Here is a 15,216-nt window from a genome sequence, read left to right on the forward strand (position 1 = left end):
AAAAACATAGAGGGAAAAGCAATCACTAAAAAACAACAATACATTAATAGTATACACAAACATATCATTACAATAAAATAAAATATACTTTCCTGCCCTTTATTCTAATTTGAAGAAAAAGAAGTGCTCTGAAAAAGACACATTTCATAAAATGTTCTCATTATACTCACATCTAATCCTTCATTTCCTCCTATTCTTGAGCCATATTCATTGCGCACCTCTCTAAAACCACCTTGATCACGAATTAGGTCCAAAACCATTTCCTTGGCTTGCTAAAAGAGAATGAGGTATAATTCAGATGCAACAATCTTAAAATTAATTCATATAAAGGAACATTATTTTTTAAAATTAAAATATCATCTTACTTGAACTTTGTAAGGATCTCCTGTGATTCTAAGAGGTTTGTCTGCTCCAGTGTTCTGTGGTCCATCTTGAATCATTACCATTTTTACACCAGCTCTCTCCTATATTCAACAAAATTAATCTGTACAGATCATGCAAATTTAGTATTTTAATGCATTAGCCCACAAATTAATTTTTTTCAGCTTACCTGAAGTTGCTTTATTGTCTCTCCACCTTTTCCAATAACTAATCCTGCTTTGCTAGCTGGAATCATAATTTCCTGGACTGCATTTCCTGGACCATCCCCATGATGGAATCCTGGCGTAGGCCTTCCTTTTTCAACTATCTGATCAAGTAATCTCTTTGCAGACCTTGAAAAATATACAATTTATAATAGTGGCAAGACTGGGGGAAAACATAACTGGAACAAACAGCAGAGTCAAATGGGTGATGGCTAACTAGAAAAGCAAGTAATCTGCTTAACAGTAAATGAAAATCTGTGACTCTTTACAGTGCCCACAGCACTTCCATTTAGGAAGGAGGACAAGAAACATGTCATTGAGTATAAGCAGCATGGCTGCGAAAAGAAAAAGGCAGGGCATGCAGACTATCGAAAACACAGAACATGAAGATCTGCAGAATAATGCAGATAAGAGAAAGGTAGGTTAAAATGTACTGGATATACCTGGGGGGAAACCTCAAACTATACAAGTTTAGCCATGCCTAAACAATGATCATTCTTCACCTAGGACATTAGAAAGTAATTTCTGACATAGTACACTATGCTCTTTAACATACAGAACCATCATTAAAAACACATCAGCCTATTTGAAAGTTTTAAGCGAACACTTACTGTACTGACTCTGGGGTTCCAGTTAACATGCAAGATCTTTCAGGCATGCCACCACTATCTATAAAATGGAAATAGTACAGAATTAATACTACTAAAGAAATCAGTAGCTAGCAGTTATGCATTAAAACTGAATTACATATTCAAAAGGTACTCAAAATCAATTGTCCAAAATGTATCCAAATTTTAACCCATTGCTTTTTCCCAAAATAGTTTCTCCTAAAGAGTGGAAAATAATTAAAAACACTGGTTTGGTTGTAACATTATTTGCTTGTGTTCCATACTTTTCATTAATAGAACAGGAAATGAAATAGTTACCAGGTGCAATCTGTATTTTGCATCCAGATTCTTGCTGTATGCGAGAAATCTGTTCTCCTCCTCTGCCAATTACTTGAAAAATGGACAAACAAACCAGAATTATTGCACGAATTGCATTCAGTATATTTTAATTACTTTATAGCAAGGTTACACTACTTACTGAATCCAACCATTCCATCAGGAACTTTGTATTCTTCTGTCATTACAGACCTGAAAAAAATAACAAAAACTATATTGCACCTTGCTTGGAATTCTCTCAATAAACTTCAGAATTATATTGTGTTATATAGTTCCTATTAGTTTTTTTCTTTGCCAGATTTGTAGTTTTGCAAGCCTACAAATGATAGTAATTTTATCAGTAGCCAATTATTTTAAATGAATAGGTACAATAATATCAATACTTTGCATGGATTTGAATTTCATAATCACTACATGTGATTTAAGGCAGAGGTTTGCACAAGAGGACTTCCACTTATGCAACAGGATTTTACCTTGCTCTTCTCCATCCTGCACCCCCCTACATGCCTCTAAAATTTACTCTGGTTTTCCCCAATATGCAAGAGCAGATTTGGGGGCATATAGGAGGAAGGAGAGGAAGGTTAAGCCCCACTGTGTGAGTGGAGAGCTATTCTGCTCACACAAGAACAGCAATGGACAATTTGTGACCATTTGCTGGGGATGCAGGAGAAAACATGAGTCAGGTGGAGATGCCTCTGAGTCCACATAAATAGAAAATAGCCCTGTCTACTTTTAATTTAAATACAGAAGTCACAAATAACAGCAAATATATGAAAAGCATATGTAAAGAGAAAGAAAAGATTGGGGAAATGTAATAAAACTACATGCATGATCTATCCTACAATGCAGGAGGAAATTCACTAATGAGCATGTTCTTTTCATTTACCTTTTCAAATGAACCCTATCAAGCTGATTTAAGCCTTATTTCTTGTCCTTAAACATAATAACACCCTTGCTGATCCAAGCTATTTTGAAAGAGGCAATGATTTCTCTGTCATACTGAACTGACTGGCATCTTATTTTCAAAGAGATTTGAGTAGCAATGACAGATTTGCTTACATTGCCATCAAAGTAATAATATCCTGATTCAATTTTAGCTGAAGGCAGTAAGAGAACGTTAGTTTAATATGGATGGCATATTTTTAAAAATCATGCTTTTTGGAAAGTGGCATGGTTACTCTAAGAAACCACACACACATGCTACATTATTAATCAGCTGCCTGTTTCTAAAATATGCCTTGAAGGCTCAGATATGTAGCTCACACAGCTAAGCACCCAATCCTGTACAATGCTTGCTTAGAGGTACGTAATAAGCACAAATATACCAACTATAAGGGAGTAATACTATACACATTAGCTGAAGTAAAGCAAGCTGATGCAAGTTAAACTGGTGTAAAGTTACACCAGATCCAAATTTCCTGGCAGTTTTTAGGTCTATTCACAAGGGACAAATTAAATTTGCAAAGTTGATGAATTAACATACTGGAGTCATTCCTGCTTGGGATTGTTATATGCAATTTTGAAGTACTTTTATAAATTTTTGGAAGAAGTCAATATGAACAGTTACATCTTAGAAGAATCAGAAAAAAGTATCCTACCTCTGTTGCTGATGCATGGGTGGCATCTGATTTCCAAAGGCTAAAATAAATATATACGGTAAATACTTTAATTCCATTAAATGCTCTGGAATAAATGACAACGGGTGCAACAGACAGCCTACCATATGAACAATTTGCATATATATTAACTTTTTTCATCTCTCCCATTCAACCCAAAGTATCACAACTACAATTACAAACCTAAGCCCATGTAGTGGGAGTAATCCTCACTGAACTCAACAGATAGAGGTGGGTAAGACTGCACTATACTTATCTCACATGGGGAAATACAGCACTGGGTATAATAGCTGAGGTCAGACAGAGCACCAAACCATGAATTGATGATTGAACAAGCCTAGAATGAGACAGAGGCTTAGATTTTTGTCCTGTCGTATGCCCAGTGTAACCATTTCCTTCCAACTTTGCTGATAGCTGAGAACAAGCAAACTATGACTGAGGCTTCACAAGGTATATCTGGATTGCAAATCAATATCAAACCCTGGTATGCATGGAAAACAGACATAATCCGCCAGCCAGAAAGTAAAGACAAATTATAGATTACTACAAACTGAGAAGAAATGAATTAGGTCAAGAATACAAGGATAGGAGAGCAAGGACCAAACTCACTGTTTTTCCTACTCTTATGCACAACTTCCCCCCTCTCTCCCTACCCTTATACAGCACATTATTATGAAGTAAGATCAATGGAACTTGTCTCTTCAGTGGGCAGAACATTTTTGCCTTCACCTTTAAGGTTTCTTCTCCTATCCCAATGAATAAGTAGTCAATAAACACACATTAGGATTTTCTTTGTGTTGGGGTAGCACACTATATGTACTTAGGTATGAACAATCACCAACCCAAAGTCCTATCTCCCACTCTCTTTTGAAGCAAGGGATAGGAGTTGTATGTGGCTTGCCACTTTAGTAACAGAATATCACTGGCTCTATCCAACACTGCAGCTTCACTAGCACAAGATATTGCAGTGTTAGCAAGAAAACGTCCCTCTCCTGTTCCCTTCCACAAAATCAGCTTGTTTGGGGAACCCACTGGAGCAGATGGATCGGACAGAAGAGAGGAAACCTAAGTCCTGTTATGCCAGTGGAACCTTGATGCCATTGCATTGGATAGAATTACCTTCCCTCGTTTTTTTGGTTTTTTTACAGCAGCTGATACCCCCTGTAATAGCAGCATTGGATTTAATCTGTTATTGCTAGCCTTTCCAGCTGTAATACTTCAGGTTGTATTTAATGCTGCTAGTTCACTCACACAATGGCGCTCCTCCCCTGTAGTCCACAATGCACCCTAAAAACCTTCTCCAGAAGGTTGGAGAACCCTTCAGAACACATTGTAGGGAACAGGTGGGAGAAGAGGCAGGGGAAGTCAGTTGCGCAAGCAGAACTCTGCTGGCATAGTGTTGGATACAACCCATTATTATTTTGTATTTTGCTCCTTACCAATAGTAACTTTCTTTTTTTGTTAAGTATATTACTGATAGGGCCCATATTCAGCTGTTTAAAATGTAGGGCTCCAAAAAAGTAAAAGGAGATCCTATATGCCTTGAAAGATCACAGCAAATATTCAGTATATCAAGTTTTCAATTATTTCCCTTCCTGACTCCCAAAATCTGTTCTAGAGGATTGTGACACCTGTCCGCTACTGTATGGAAGGTGAATGACGGATTTCTGAGGAATAAATGGGATGGTTCTATAAAGTGTGGTCTCCCAAGGATGAATCCTGGGACTTGCACTTTATACTTGTTCATAAATGACCTGGAGAAGTGAGGCGGCCAGGTTTGCATGACATCAAATTGTTGACTCCAGTCTGTGAAAAAGGCAAGCTCCATTCTAGAAATCATTACCAGCCCATATCGCAATGCCTTCAATTCAAATGCACTTGGAATAGTGTGTACCTGTTCACCTTCCTTGAGGCCAGAGGTGAGATGCACTGTGGAGTTTTTATTGTTCCTGCTGCTGTTTGTATGTTTTCATGATTATCTAAAGTGTTAACTGTTTTGTTTTTATATGCATATTTTGGTTATAATGCATATGTATGCCATATATCATTTGGCTGAAAGGCAGGGTATAAAATTTCAAAAGAAAGTTCTGATCATCACAACTACAAAGGGGTATTGTAGAGCTGGAAGTTTCAAGAGAGGGCAACCAAGATGATCATGGAGCCGAAACACTGTCCTACAAGGGAACTTACAACATTTGAGGGTTTATAGCAGGCATAGGGATGATGGGAGTTGTAGTCTGACGGGCTCTTAAGGAATGCTGCTGCTGCCCAAGAGGACTGCCTGCTGAGGGCCTCTTTCCACCTGGCTTGGGGCCGGGCTTGACAGGCTTCAGAAGGACTGCAGCTGCTGCTCAGCAGAGGGTTCCTCTTTTAATTTTTATCTGTGCTGTTTTAAATAAGAATCTTGGCTGTCAGCCAAGACCTGCACCCTGCCTTGCTGGCCTTTTCCCATCTGGCCTGGGAGAGTGGAGTGCTGCCTGACTCCAGCTACAAAAACTGTTGAACAGATTCTTGGGCTGGAATATTGTTTAGGGGGGGGGGTTTGAGAGAGCTTGTTGCAGTTTTTAATATTATTGTTGTACCTTTAGTTTTAGATCTTATGATTTACATGGAAATTGTTTCCATTTGGTTGTGTACTTTTTGATGTGTTTTATTTATTGTTTATGACTTCTGTGATGTTTGTAATTATGTATCATATTTTTCGCCCTATAGGGCGCACTGGCCCATAGGGTGCACCTAGGGGGTTTTTTGGGGTGGGGGGAAATAAAGAAGAAAAATTTATTCCCCCCCCCAGCCCGAGCTTCCCCCAACCCCAGCCCCCAGAACACGCTGCTATCCGCAAGCTCACCAGTTGGGGACCCAAGTTTGAGAAACACTGTACTAAAAACAAGTTTCTCAACACTTTTACATTAGGCTGCTTTTACTTCTGTGCATTTCACAATATTAACCAACAGATAGAGACGCCTTGATGAATGACTAATTAATGTGCTTATCAGGCTTCCAGACTGCATTTCTCACACACCAAAAGATGTGCTGCTCTATACAATAATTGCAACTATGGGTTGGAACAATGAACTATTAACAATGGGAAAATATAAACTAATGCCTTTCCACCGATACTTCTGTAAAGGTAAGTGTAAGAACATAGTTGTTTCACTTTTCTTACAGAGCTCTTTGGAATGAAGTATAGAACAGTCCTCCAGTGAGCAGAAGACATCTTCCACACAAAGAAGGAAGCTTTTGGATCTAACAAAATATTTCCAAAGTCACTATCTGGTCTTTCAGAAGGCAAAAATAGAAGGAAAGATGGTTTTTAGTAAATTCACCACACTCCTCTCCTTCATAATGCTACACATATGAGAAACCTGCTCTAAATTCCACAGCACAGTGGCAAATCAAATACCTACTGTGAATACACAAATTCAAATTGATGCAAACCATACTCTGAACCTACGTCTTGTCCCAACTAGATACTGTGCTCAATCCTTTTATGCTGCAGCCATATATTTCTACCTGTCTCCCAAGTACCATTAAAGAACCTAGCTGCTCAGTAAGCTTTAATATCTCTATTCTCTATTATAAGCAGCAGACAACAAGGCAAGGCATGGGATTATACTATAATGCCTTTTAACAACTTGTCTCATTGGGTACATTGCTAGTTAAGTTCAGCATAGTGTTGACCAATTATTATGGGATGTATTTCTAAACAAGATGGGAAGCACACATTTCAAATGCATTGAAAGAACATGCTGCAGTATCTACAACATGCTATAACCCATTAAAAATATAACCTTACTTAACCAGTTCAGATTTTTATAACTGAACTCTAAACAAGTCTGCAGGCTTATAATGAAACCAATTATGCAGTAAGAAATTTCCTGTTGAAATTTTTACATATTTTTCTATTTGGGGTTTTCCATTAAAAGCAGCAGCATATTTAAAAACAGAACTCAGATAGTCTCCTTCCAAATCCATGTAAGCACCCACCCTATTACTTTTGACCAAACATTGCAGAAACTGACATCTGCCCACAAAAAAGGGCTTTCAATCCCTTCCCTGTTACAGGTCCCTGCATCTCCTCAAAAACCTTTCCAAGGAGAAAGGTGTGATGTGAGAATATGTGAAAACCATGCAGAGGCACCTTGCGCAAACAAACTTCTGATGCAACACTGAATCCAACCCGCTGTCTAAATTTACTTTTAACCTTTTTACACTGGATATTTGGGCCCAACAAGATATAAAACATGATTAGAAGATAGGACTGAGCAAGAAAATATCCTCAAGAGGGATAATAGAAAACTATAGAATGTCCTTTCCTTTATTTCCTCTTCTACATAAAAGGCTGCTACAAGCTGAAAAGCGGTAATAAAATATGTTGGATTAGCAGCTCACAAACAATCTATGGAAAGTTTACATCTGTCTCCTGGCTTATCTTTTGCATCATTTCAGGACGACTGCTCAAATGCTATGTTCAATTCTCATGTGTTGGTTACTTCCAAGACTGGATTATTGCAACATGCTTTATGTGGGGTTTCCTTTGTGCTTAATACAGAAGCTACAGTTTAGTGTATAATGCCTTGTCGGCATATAACACCTGTGCTGAGAGATCTGCCCTGGTTGTCAATTTGCTACCGGGTCAAGTTCAAGGTGTTACTATCACTTGGGACCAGTTTACTTATGAGATTACCCTACCCAACATGTGTTCCCCTTGATCGCTTTGATCGGCGGAATTGACACTAATACTGATGCCACATAATATCTGTTCTGCATTTGTATGAACTTGATCAGGCTTAGTGAGGCAATGCGTACACTTTGGAACTCCCTGCCTATTGAGATCAAGAAGGCGTCTTCATTGTATTCTTTTCAGTGCTTGCTAAAAACATTCCTGTTCAGAGAAGTTCACCCAGATGCTTAGAAATATGAGGTAGTTTTATTCTGCTTCAGTATTTTAACTTTTGTATGTTTTAAAGTAAGGTGGTATATTTTTCTTGATTTTACTGTTTTAGCGTTTGTAAACTGTTTTGGGTTTTCTAAACAATCAAATGGTGTATAGATTTTATTAAATAAATACATACAGTGGTTGTGGTTTTTTTTTAAGGGAGGTAAGGGCCAAAGCTCAGCAGCAGACCCATGGTATCTCATAGTAGGAAAAAACTACTGCCTTAAGCCTTGGGGGCAGCCACTGACAGTTACTAAACACAATACTGCTCTATGGATACATGTTCTGACTCATTACAGCATATCTTCCTGAGTAAAAACCCTGCCAGCTACTACTTTTTAACTATCTAATGTTTGCTTCATTTCAAAACTATATTCCTTTTATTAATATGAATATTCTGTTTTTAAAAAGCAAATACAGTGGTACCTCGCAAGACGAATGCCTCGCAAGACAAAAAACTCGCTAGACAAAAGGTTTTTCCGTTTTCGATTTGCCTCGCAAGACGAATTTCCCTATGGGCTTGCTTCGCAAGACGAAAACGTCTCGCGACTTTGTTTCCTTTGTCTAAAAACAAAGACATGTTTTGTTTATAAAGTTAATTTATTTTCCCTTCAATTTTTGAACTGCTCTTTACAGTATGTGTGACTTTAAAGAGCAGTTAATAAACTGTTGTTGTACCAAATTTGGCTTTGTTTGGACTTTTGTTGACCATAGGAACGCATTAATTGATTTTCAATGCATTCCTATGGGATTTCGTGATTCGCAAGACGAAAAATTCGCTAGATGACAAAACTTGCGGAACGAATTAATTTCGTCTTGCGGGGCACCACTGTACTGACTGATTCAGAAAGACTCCTTCCACTCCTATTTAAGATAGCCCTCCCAGAAACAGAATCCCTATATACAACACATGTGGTGCAGTTTCAAAAGTGGTTTGTATTGCAGATCTAATTACTGTTTCTAGGGATAGAGGCACAAGACCACCCAGCAACTCTGCCGCATGCACTCAATCACTATGTGCACATAAACACTGGTATATCATAACTATGTATAGAATAGAATACTAAACACTTGCTTTGACAAGTACACTTAAGAGCTGACCACAAGGTAAAAACATACTTACAATCATTATTTGGAGGAGCAACTTTCTTAGGCTCTGGTTGATCTGCAAAAGTAAGATTTTTTTAAATGTTTTTTGTCACAAAGATAGGAAATTTAAATAAATGGTTGTTCCAGAAGTGCAAAATGCAACTTGTCCAATGCATTTTAGCATGTTTTTGAAATTTCAGGGAATAGGTCATCTAAACAAGGAAAAATCTTATATGTTTAACACTTGGTTAGTATAGTCAGGGGGAAAAATGCAAAATACTTCCATTTATCAGATAAACTGTTCAAGGTTTAATAAGGCACGCAGGTTTAAACACACTATTACGGATGTCCAGGTCACTAAAACATAACTAACAAACATTTAGCTGTATTATTAGTAATTTGACACTAAAGCTAATGATGCTTCTGTAACAAAAACTGAAAAGACCACCATTGTGAGAAATAATCATTTTACAATTATATCTGACAACGACCACAATACTAAATAGAAAATCAAAATTTAAGATTCAACCAACACATAGCAATACAATCTCAATCTGGGAACTGTCATACAGACTTCCTAACCAAATACTGAAAATTTCACGGCATAAGACGTCAAAACAGCAGATTCAAAGCCACTACCATCACTACCATTCAAATCCGTTTAGTATGAGTGAAAGTCGTAGATAACTGATATCTGATAAAAATTACCTCAAATGTTTCCGTCCCACCCCATATTCAGGAATATATGATGAACCACCATTATTAAGTGCAGTAAAAGTCAGACACATATTCCAAGAAATATTTGTGTCATCCATTTCAAAAGATCCACTAGTTCATTTCACGTTTACATACTAAACACAGGTAATAAATAAAAATTCCTGCCTTTAAAAGGAGAGGGCATTCCCTCCCAGTGTGTTGTACTGCTCGGACTTGTCCAAGAGCCATCTACACATAAAATAAAAAGAATACATTACATACATCATTTGAAGCATCATTAGCTCATTTTTGAATATTAAAAACCTCACTAATAATAAAAGGCACTTTAATAAAGTACACAAGTACTCCTTGTCAAGAGCCTTAGAAATTTTCTGTAAACAAAATTATAATCCTTCAAAACCTATATTCTCCTCCAAGGTCAGAAACTGTCTTCATGAATTAAAAAAAAATATTACACAATGCTTTGCTTTTTAGAAGATAAACATATTAAACCCTGTTAAGCCCACAAAAGCTTTTTAAAATTAAAAAAAAGCTACACATTTCAGTAACATGTTTTAAAAACAAACAAAAGGTTCAAGCAAGTTAGAGGAAGACATTTCTCCAAATATTTCAATGGTTGTCTTTTTAATGAAATAACTACATTTTAAAATGTTGTGCCTACACAATGTAACTTATATACCAAACCACCAGGTTTGAAAAAGATTAACAAATAAGCATTCTCCATATAAATTAGAGGAGCTGCTAATCCTCTGTCACAAATATTTCAACACTGTGCTTCTGATGAATTTTAAATAATACATATTTTACCTACCTTAGGTTTTTAGTTATGTCTAAAAGATCATATCCATGTTGAAGATGGACTATTCTACCTTCTAACCAATAACCACGATTAAAGTAATGCAGAAAAGCTAAACTAACTCATGCACTCACACACACACTATCAGTTTATAATTTTTAGAATTGACTATATTAGCATCTTATATACTGATTGACAGCATACCTCCATCTTCAAGAGGTCTTTTTTGTCCTCCATAACTGTAATCATTTGAATTCACAGATGTTCCAGATTCATTTCCAATTTTTGCTGCAATCTGAAAGAAAAGAAAAGGCCAGCATATCAAGTTTTTTTTGTTTTTTTGACTATGTTGTAAAAAGTAGTGTGTCAAAGAATGATTTTTTTTTACACTTGCTGTAACAGATACCTTACATCATACATTAATATGTTGCCAAGCATTAAATTACACTAAACACAAGTTGTCTAACTATGATTTTTGCTCTGGGAGGCCACCATTTGAAGATCAGGGCAAACCTTTATATTAAGAGAAGAACAACTGGTGTCAGCTTAACTGGAAGAATCAGACATGCAAGTGTTGAAATACAACAGCAACCAATTATGTTATCGGAAGTTAGTGTGCTTGCTTGTGGCAGGCACAAACACGCAAACAATTTCTTATAGAACCTCATACCATATAGAAGCTAACAGTGAATTGCTTGCTATTTTGCCCAAATGATTAATTTAAAGGGAACTGGCTTTTCAAACAATATAGTGAGGGTGCCTGCCTAAAGTCAAAGTGCAGTGTTATAAATTCTCCTCCTCCTCCAAGGTGTAAACTGGCCCCAAGCCAGTGTATAGATACTCCATATAGTAATTGCAGTAAATCTTCCAAAGGTTAATGTCAGCGAAGATCCTTTTGAAATATCAAGCAGTGCGTGTGCTTAGACCAGTGCTTGGATTTAGTATGGGATTGATGGTGGCTAATAAACTGCAGTTGAACACTGACAAGATAAAACTCTGATTTGTAGATGCCCATGTCTGTAGACTTGTGTCTTTTTAAAAGCTATAACTGTTCCTGGATAGTCTGACCATAGTGACCCATGCTCTGGTGACCTACTGACTGGGTTACTGTAATGTGCCGTGCATGGTTCTATCCCTTGAAGACAAGCCAGAAGCTTAAGTTAGGGCAGAATGTAGCTGCACTCTCTCTCTTTTTACTGGACAGACGGAATGACATCACAGTGATTCTAAGAGTTACATTAGCGGTTTATTCACTTCAAAACCTATCTTTTCAACTCTAAGCAGCTCACCACCAAAATACCTAAAGGAACATATCCACCAATGCCAGGTTGCCAGGGTGTTTCGATCCTCCTTTCAGTTCCATAACCAGGGCAAGTTCCACTATGTGGTGCCATACCTTAGTTGTGCTGCGGTAAAGGCTTTGCTGTGGTGGCACTGCATATGTGGAATGCTCTCCTAAGACTTATGATTGGAGCCCAAGCAATCATGATTTCAGCACCTGGTCAAAACATACCTATTTGTGTCCAGGTATTTTAATAATTTGGTAATTGATCATCTCACTCTATTTTAACTGCCTTTATTTGGTTTGCCGTTTTATTGTTGTATGGTGGTTTATTTTTTGTACTCTGAGAATCAATAGATAAAAGGTAGATAATTAGCATTTTTAATGACTAAAATGAAATTAATTTATGATCCTGTAAATTTGGGTTCTCCTGTTTTAAAAACAAGAGCCCACATCATATTTTTTCCACAAGTAAATGTGTTCAGTGGAACTTTTTCCCATCTAGTAGACCCCATTTCAGGAGAACTTACTTTTGAGTGTGTTTAGAATTGCTTTATTTAATATCACAGCCGAAATGAACTACAACCTAATTGGCTCAGGCTTACATTTGAATGTTCCCTTCATCTCCCTCTTCCCTATGATTCTCTTTTTTTTAGTTTGAAAGAAACAAGCCTGACAGTTCAAATCCTGTCTCAAAGCAGAAAGAAATTACAGTACAAGGTGAAAGACAAGTAGGGAGTGTGCAAACCCAAGAGTTTTGACAGAGTCATTTATGAAACTCTGAATTATGGCATGTTGCTGTATCTGAGCCACCTCAGTGTGCCAGATTTGGAATAGGAATGAGTTACACATTATACTACTCCTAGCTGCCCTTAAGTCAAGATTTTGTTGTTGTTGTAAGCATGTATTAAAAGCACCCCCACAACCTTATTTGTTTTTAAAATGTGCCAACATCTCATTTTCAAGATTTTCTCTTCAGCCACTAAGAATGGAAACTAATTTAAAATTATTTCCCCTTGTTCAATGTTCAAACAGCCATTCTGCATCTAAAAAAAATGTGTAGAATGGTTCATCTATTTGTGTATATGAAAGAGTGCAGCTATAAAGAATCCACGTCTTTCTCTTTTTATAGAGGAGTATATTCAGTCATCTATGAGGTAAGGTGGTAGTGTTGGGCCCTGAAAATTTAGCTTTATACTACAGTTTATAAATTATTTTGCCACTTCCTCTCAGTTAACAAAACTACAACAATTTACTGGATTCTGTACTATCCTCCTTGCCTTACCTCACCCACTTGCGAGGAAGAGGACTGTGATCCTGTCTTGCTGGAGCTTTCAGTTTGTATGAAACGTTTGAACAAAGATATTGGCAACTGCTGAAGGCAAAGAACTCTTAACCAAATGCTTTCTTAATTCTCTTTGCTTTTATAAATTAGTAAGAGATGTGGTTCCTAGATCAAACTTTTCTGAATTAGGGCTGGTTGTTACATCTAACTGGTCTAAGTAAGTTGCTAGGAAACAAGAAAGCTTAAGGCAACTAAATAAATGGAAGGGAAGCATTACTGCTAAAAATGGCGGCAATTATCTTCAACAGTCAAGTAGGAAGCCAATTCTTATTCCCCGACTGCCCCAAACCACACAACCAGAACAGAGACACCAGGTCAGGACTAGTTGACAACTATAGTATTTCATATAACCTCTTACAGAATCGAACAGGAGTCTTTTCTGATTTAGAAAATGCTCTTATCTCACCTATACAGCAGGAGACTGAAAAAAATTAATCTAAAAACTTATGGGGTCATATAAAGTGATATAGAAACAACACCTTCTAATTATTATGTGAACAAGAGGAAAGGAAAGAGTGGACCAGCTACCTTATTAGGTAACAATTTCTATTTTATAAAAGCGGTGTTTCGGGTTTCTCCGTGTTGTGCGACTGTGTAAAAAAAAATTAGGGAAACCCTGAACTGTGAGTAAAAGGGAGGAAAAAAATACCCCAAGTAAAGAGGCGGAAACTCAAGTAAAAGGTGCCTCGGCCATACAAGAGGCTACCCCCCCCCCTTGAGGACGAGCGCTAATTCCTCCCTCATCCTGTGAAGTAGAAACTATTCACCAAACGATGAAAATCGCTACAAGTACAGGTGGTACATGCGGGGAAGGGAGGAGACGGTCCTCGCGGACGAAGAGCGAGCGAGGTGGAAGTTGGGGAAAATCAGAAATGCCGACCCACCCGCCTCTTTCTCTCTGGGTTGGTGCTGCACGTAGAGAGGACGCCGCCATTACGGGAAGGCGGCTTGAGAGGGGGGAAAAGGGCCCCGAGGAAGAAATTCCCTCATTATCCGAGGGATGGTGTCCCTCAAATCTCACTTCCCTCCCTCGCTCCCGTGAGGCGCGAATCGAACCGAGGCGCCACATGACTTTCTCTTTCCACCCCCTTTTTCTAGTCACTGAGGGAACTACGGCGCCCCTGCCCGAAAAGTCCTCCCAAAGGCCCACGGAACAAAAAACCGCCTCAGCTCCTAACGGAGGGAGCGCCTCTGGCGGCCTACGGGATGGCGGTGGTGGGGCGTGCCCCGCTCGCCCTTGCGCAGGACGCCGAGCGACGGAGGGGCGAATTGGGCGGCCTGCTTGAAAAAGCCTACCGGGCAAGGCCGGCCTGGGAAGCGGCACCCATTGCCCGGTGCCGACGATACACACCTGCCTAGCCCGTTGCAGCGCGTCTTTAAAAGCATCATTGACTGCCCCGCCACCTCCTCCGCCTCCCCCGGGCGCGCCCGAAGAAGGAGGGGGTACCGTAGAGTAATCCGCCATGTCCGCTTCGCCGCTTCCTACCGCGCTCTCTGCCTGCCAAGAAAGAAAGAAAATGGCGGCGGGCGGGAGCCTTTCACATTCCTGCGTCGCATCGTGTTCCACGAGAGGAGGGCGGGGGGTTGGGGAGGGGGAGGAGGCGCGCGGCAAGAGCTCGCGAGACGTCTATGAAAAGGGCATGAGATTTCAAGGCGGGAGGGTAAAAAAAGGGAGGGGGGAAAGCTTTTGAAGAGGGAAAAGGGAGGAGATTATCGCGAGATGGGACGAATTACAGGCCGAGATTTGCAAATGTGGAAAGGGGAGGGGTTGCGTACTCCCTTAGGGGGCGTGAGAGGCTCGCGCGATTTCTTCGCGAGCGAGCTGCCGTGGTGACGTTTTAAGCGGGGTGGGCGGCATTACATCTCGCGATAGGTTATCCCCAAAACCCCTCCCTCTCGCGCTT

General features: G+C 39.0%; 1 protein-coding gene across 1 annotated transcript in view; it reads right to left on the reverse strand.

The window, feature by feature from the left end:
- The window catches only part of FUBP1 (far upstream element binding protein 1), a 32,591-nt gene extending 17,708 nt beyond the window's left edge, over positions 1 to 14,883 (reverse strand). The window contains 11 exon segments of the mRNA XM_081193765.1: positions 171 to 272; positions 366 to 464; positions 551 to 713; positions 1,196 to 1,253; positions 1,511 to 1,582; positions 1,671 to 1,720; positions 3,127 to 3,166; positions 9,207 to 9,248; positions 10,055 to 10,117; positions 10,890 to 10,980; positions 14,664 to 14,883. Of these exon segments, the coding sequence (XP_081049891.1) occupies positions 171 to 272; positions 366 to 464; positions 551 to 713; positions 1,196 to 1,253; positions 1,511 to 1,582; positions 1,671 to 1,720; positions 3,127 to 3,166; positions 9,207 to 9,248; positions 10,055 to 10,117; positions 10,890 to 10,980; positions 14,664 to 14,777 (894 nt within the window). The 5' untranslated portion in view covers positions 14,778 to 14,883.
- Positions 14,884 to 15,216: the final 333 nt, after the last annotated feature.

This window comes from Podarcis bocagei (genome assembly GCF_964188305.1).
Source record: "Podarcis bocagei genome assembly, chromosome: 5".
Taxonomy (NCBI): Eukaryota; Metazoa; Chordata; class Lepidosauria; order Squamata; family Lacertidae; genus Podarcis; species Podarcis bocagei.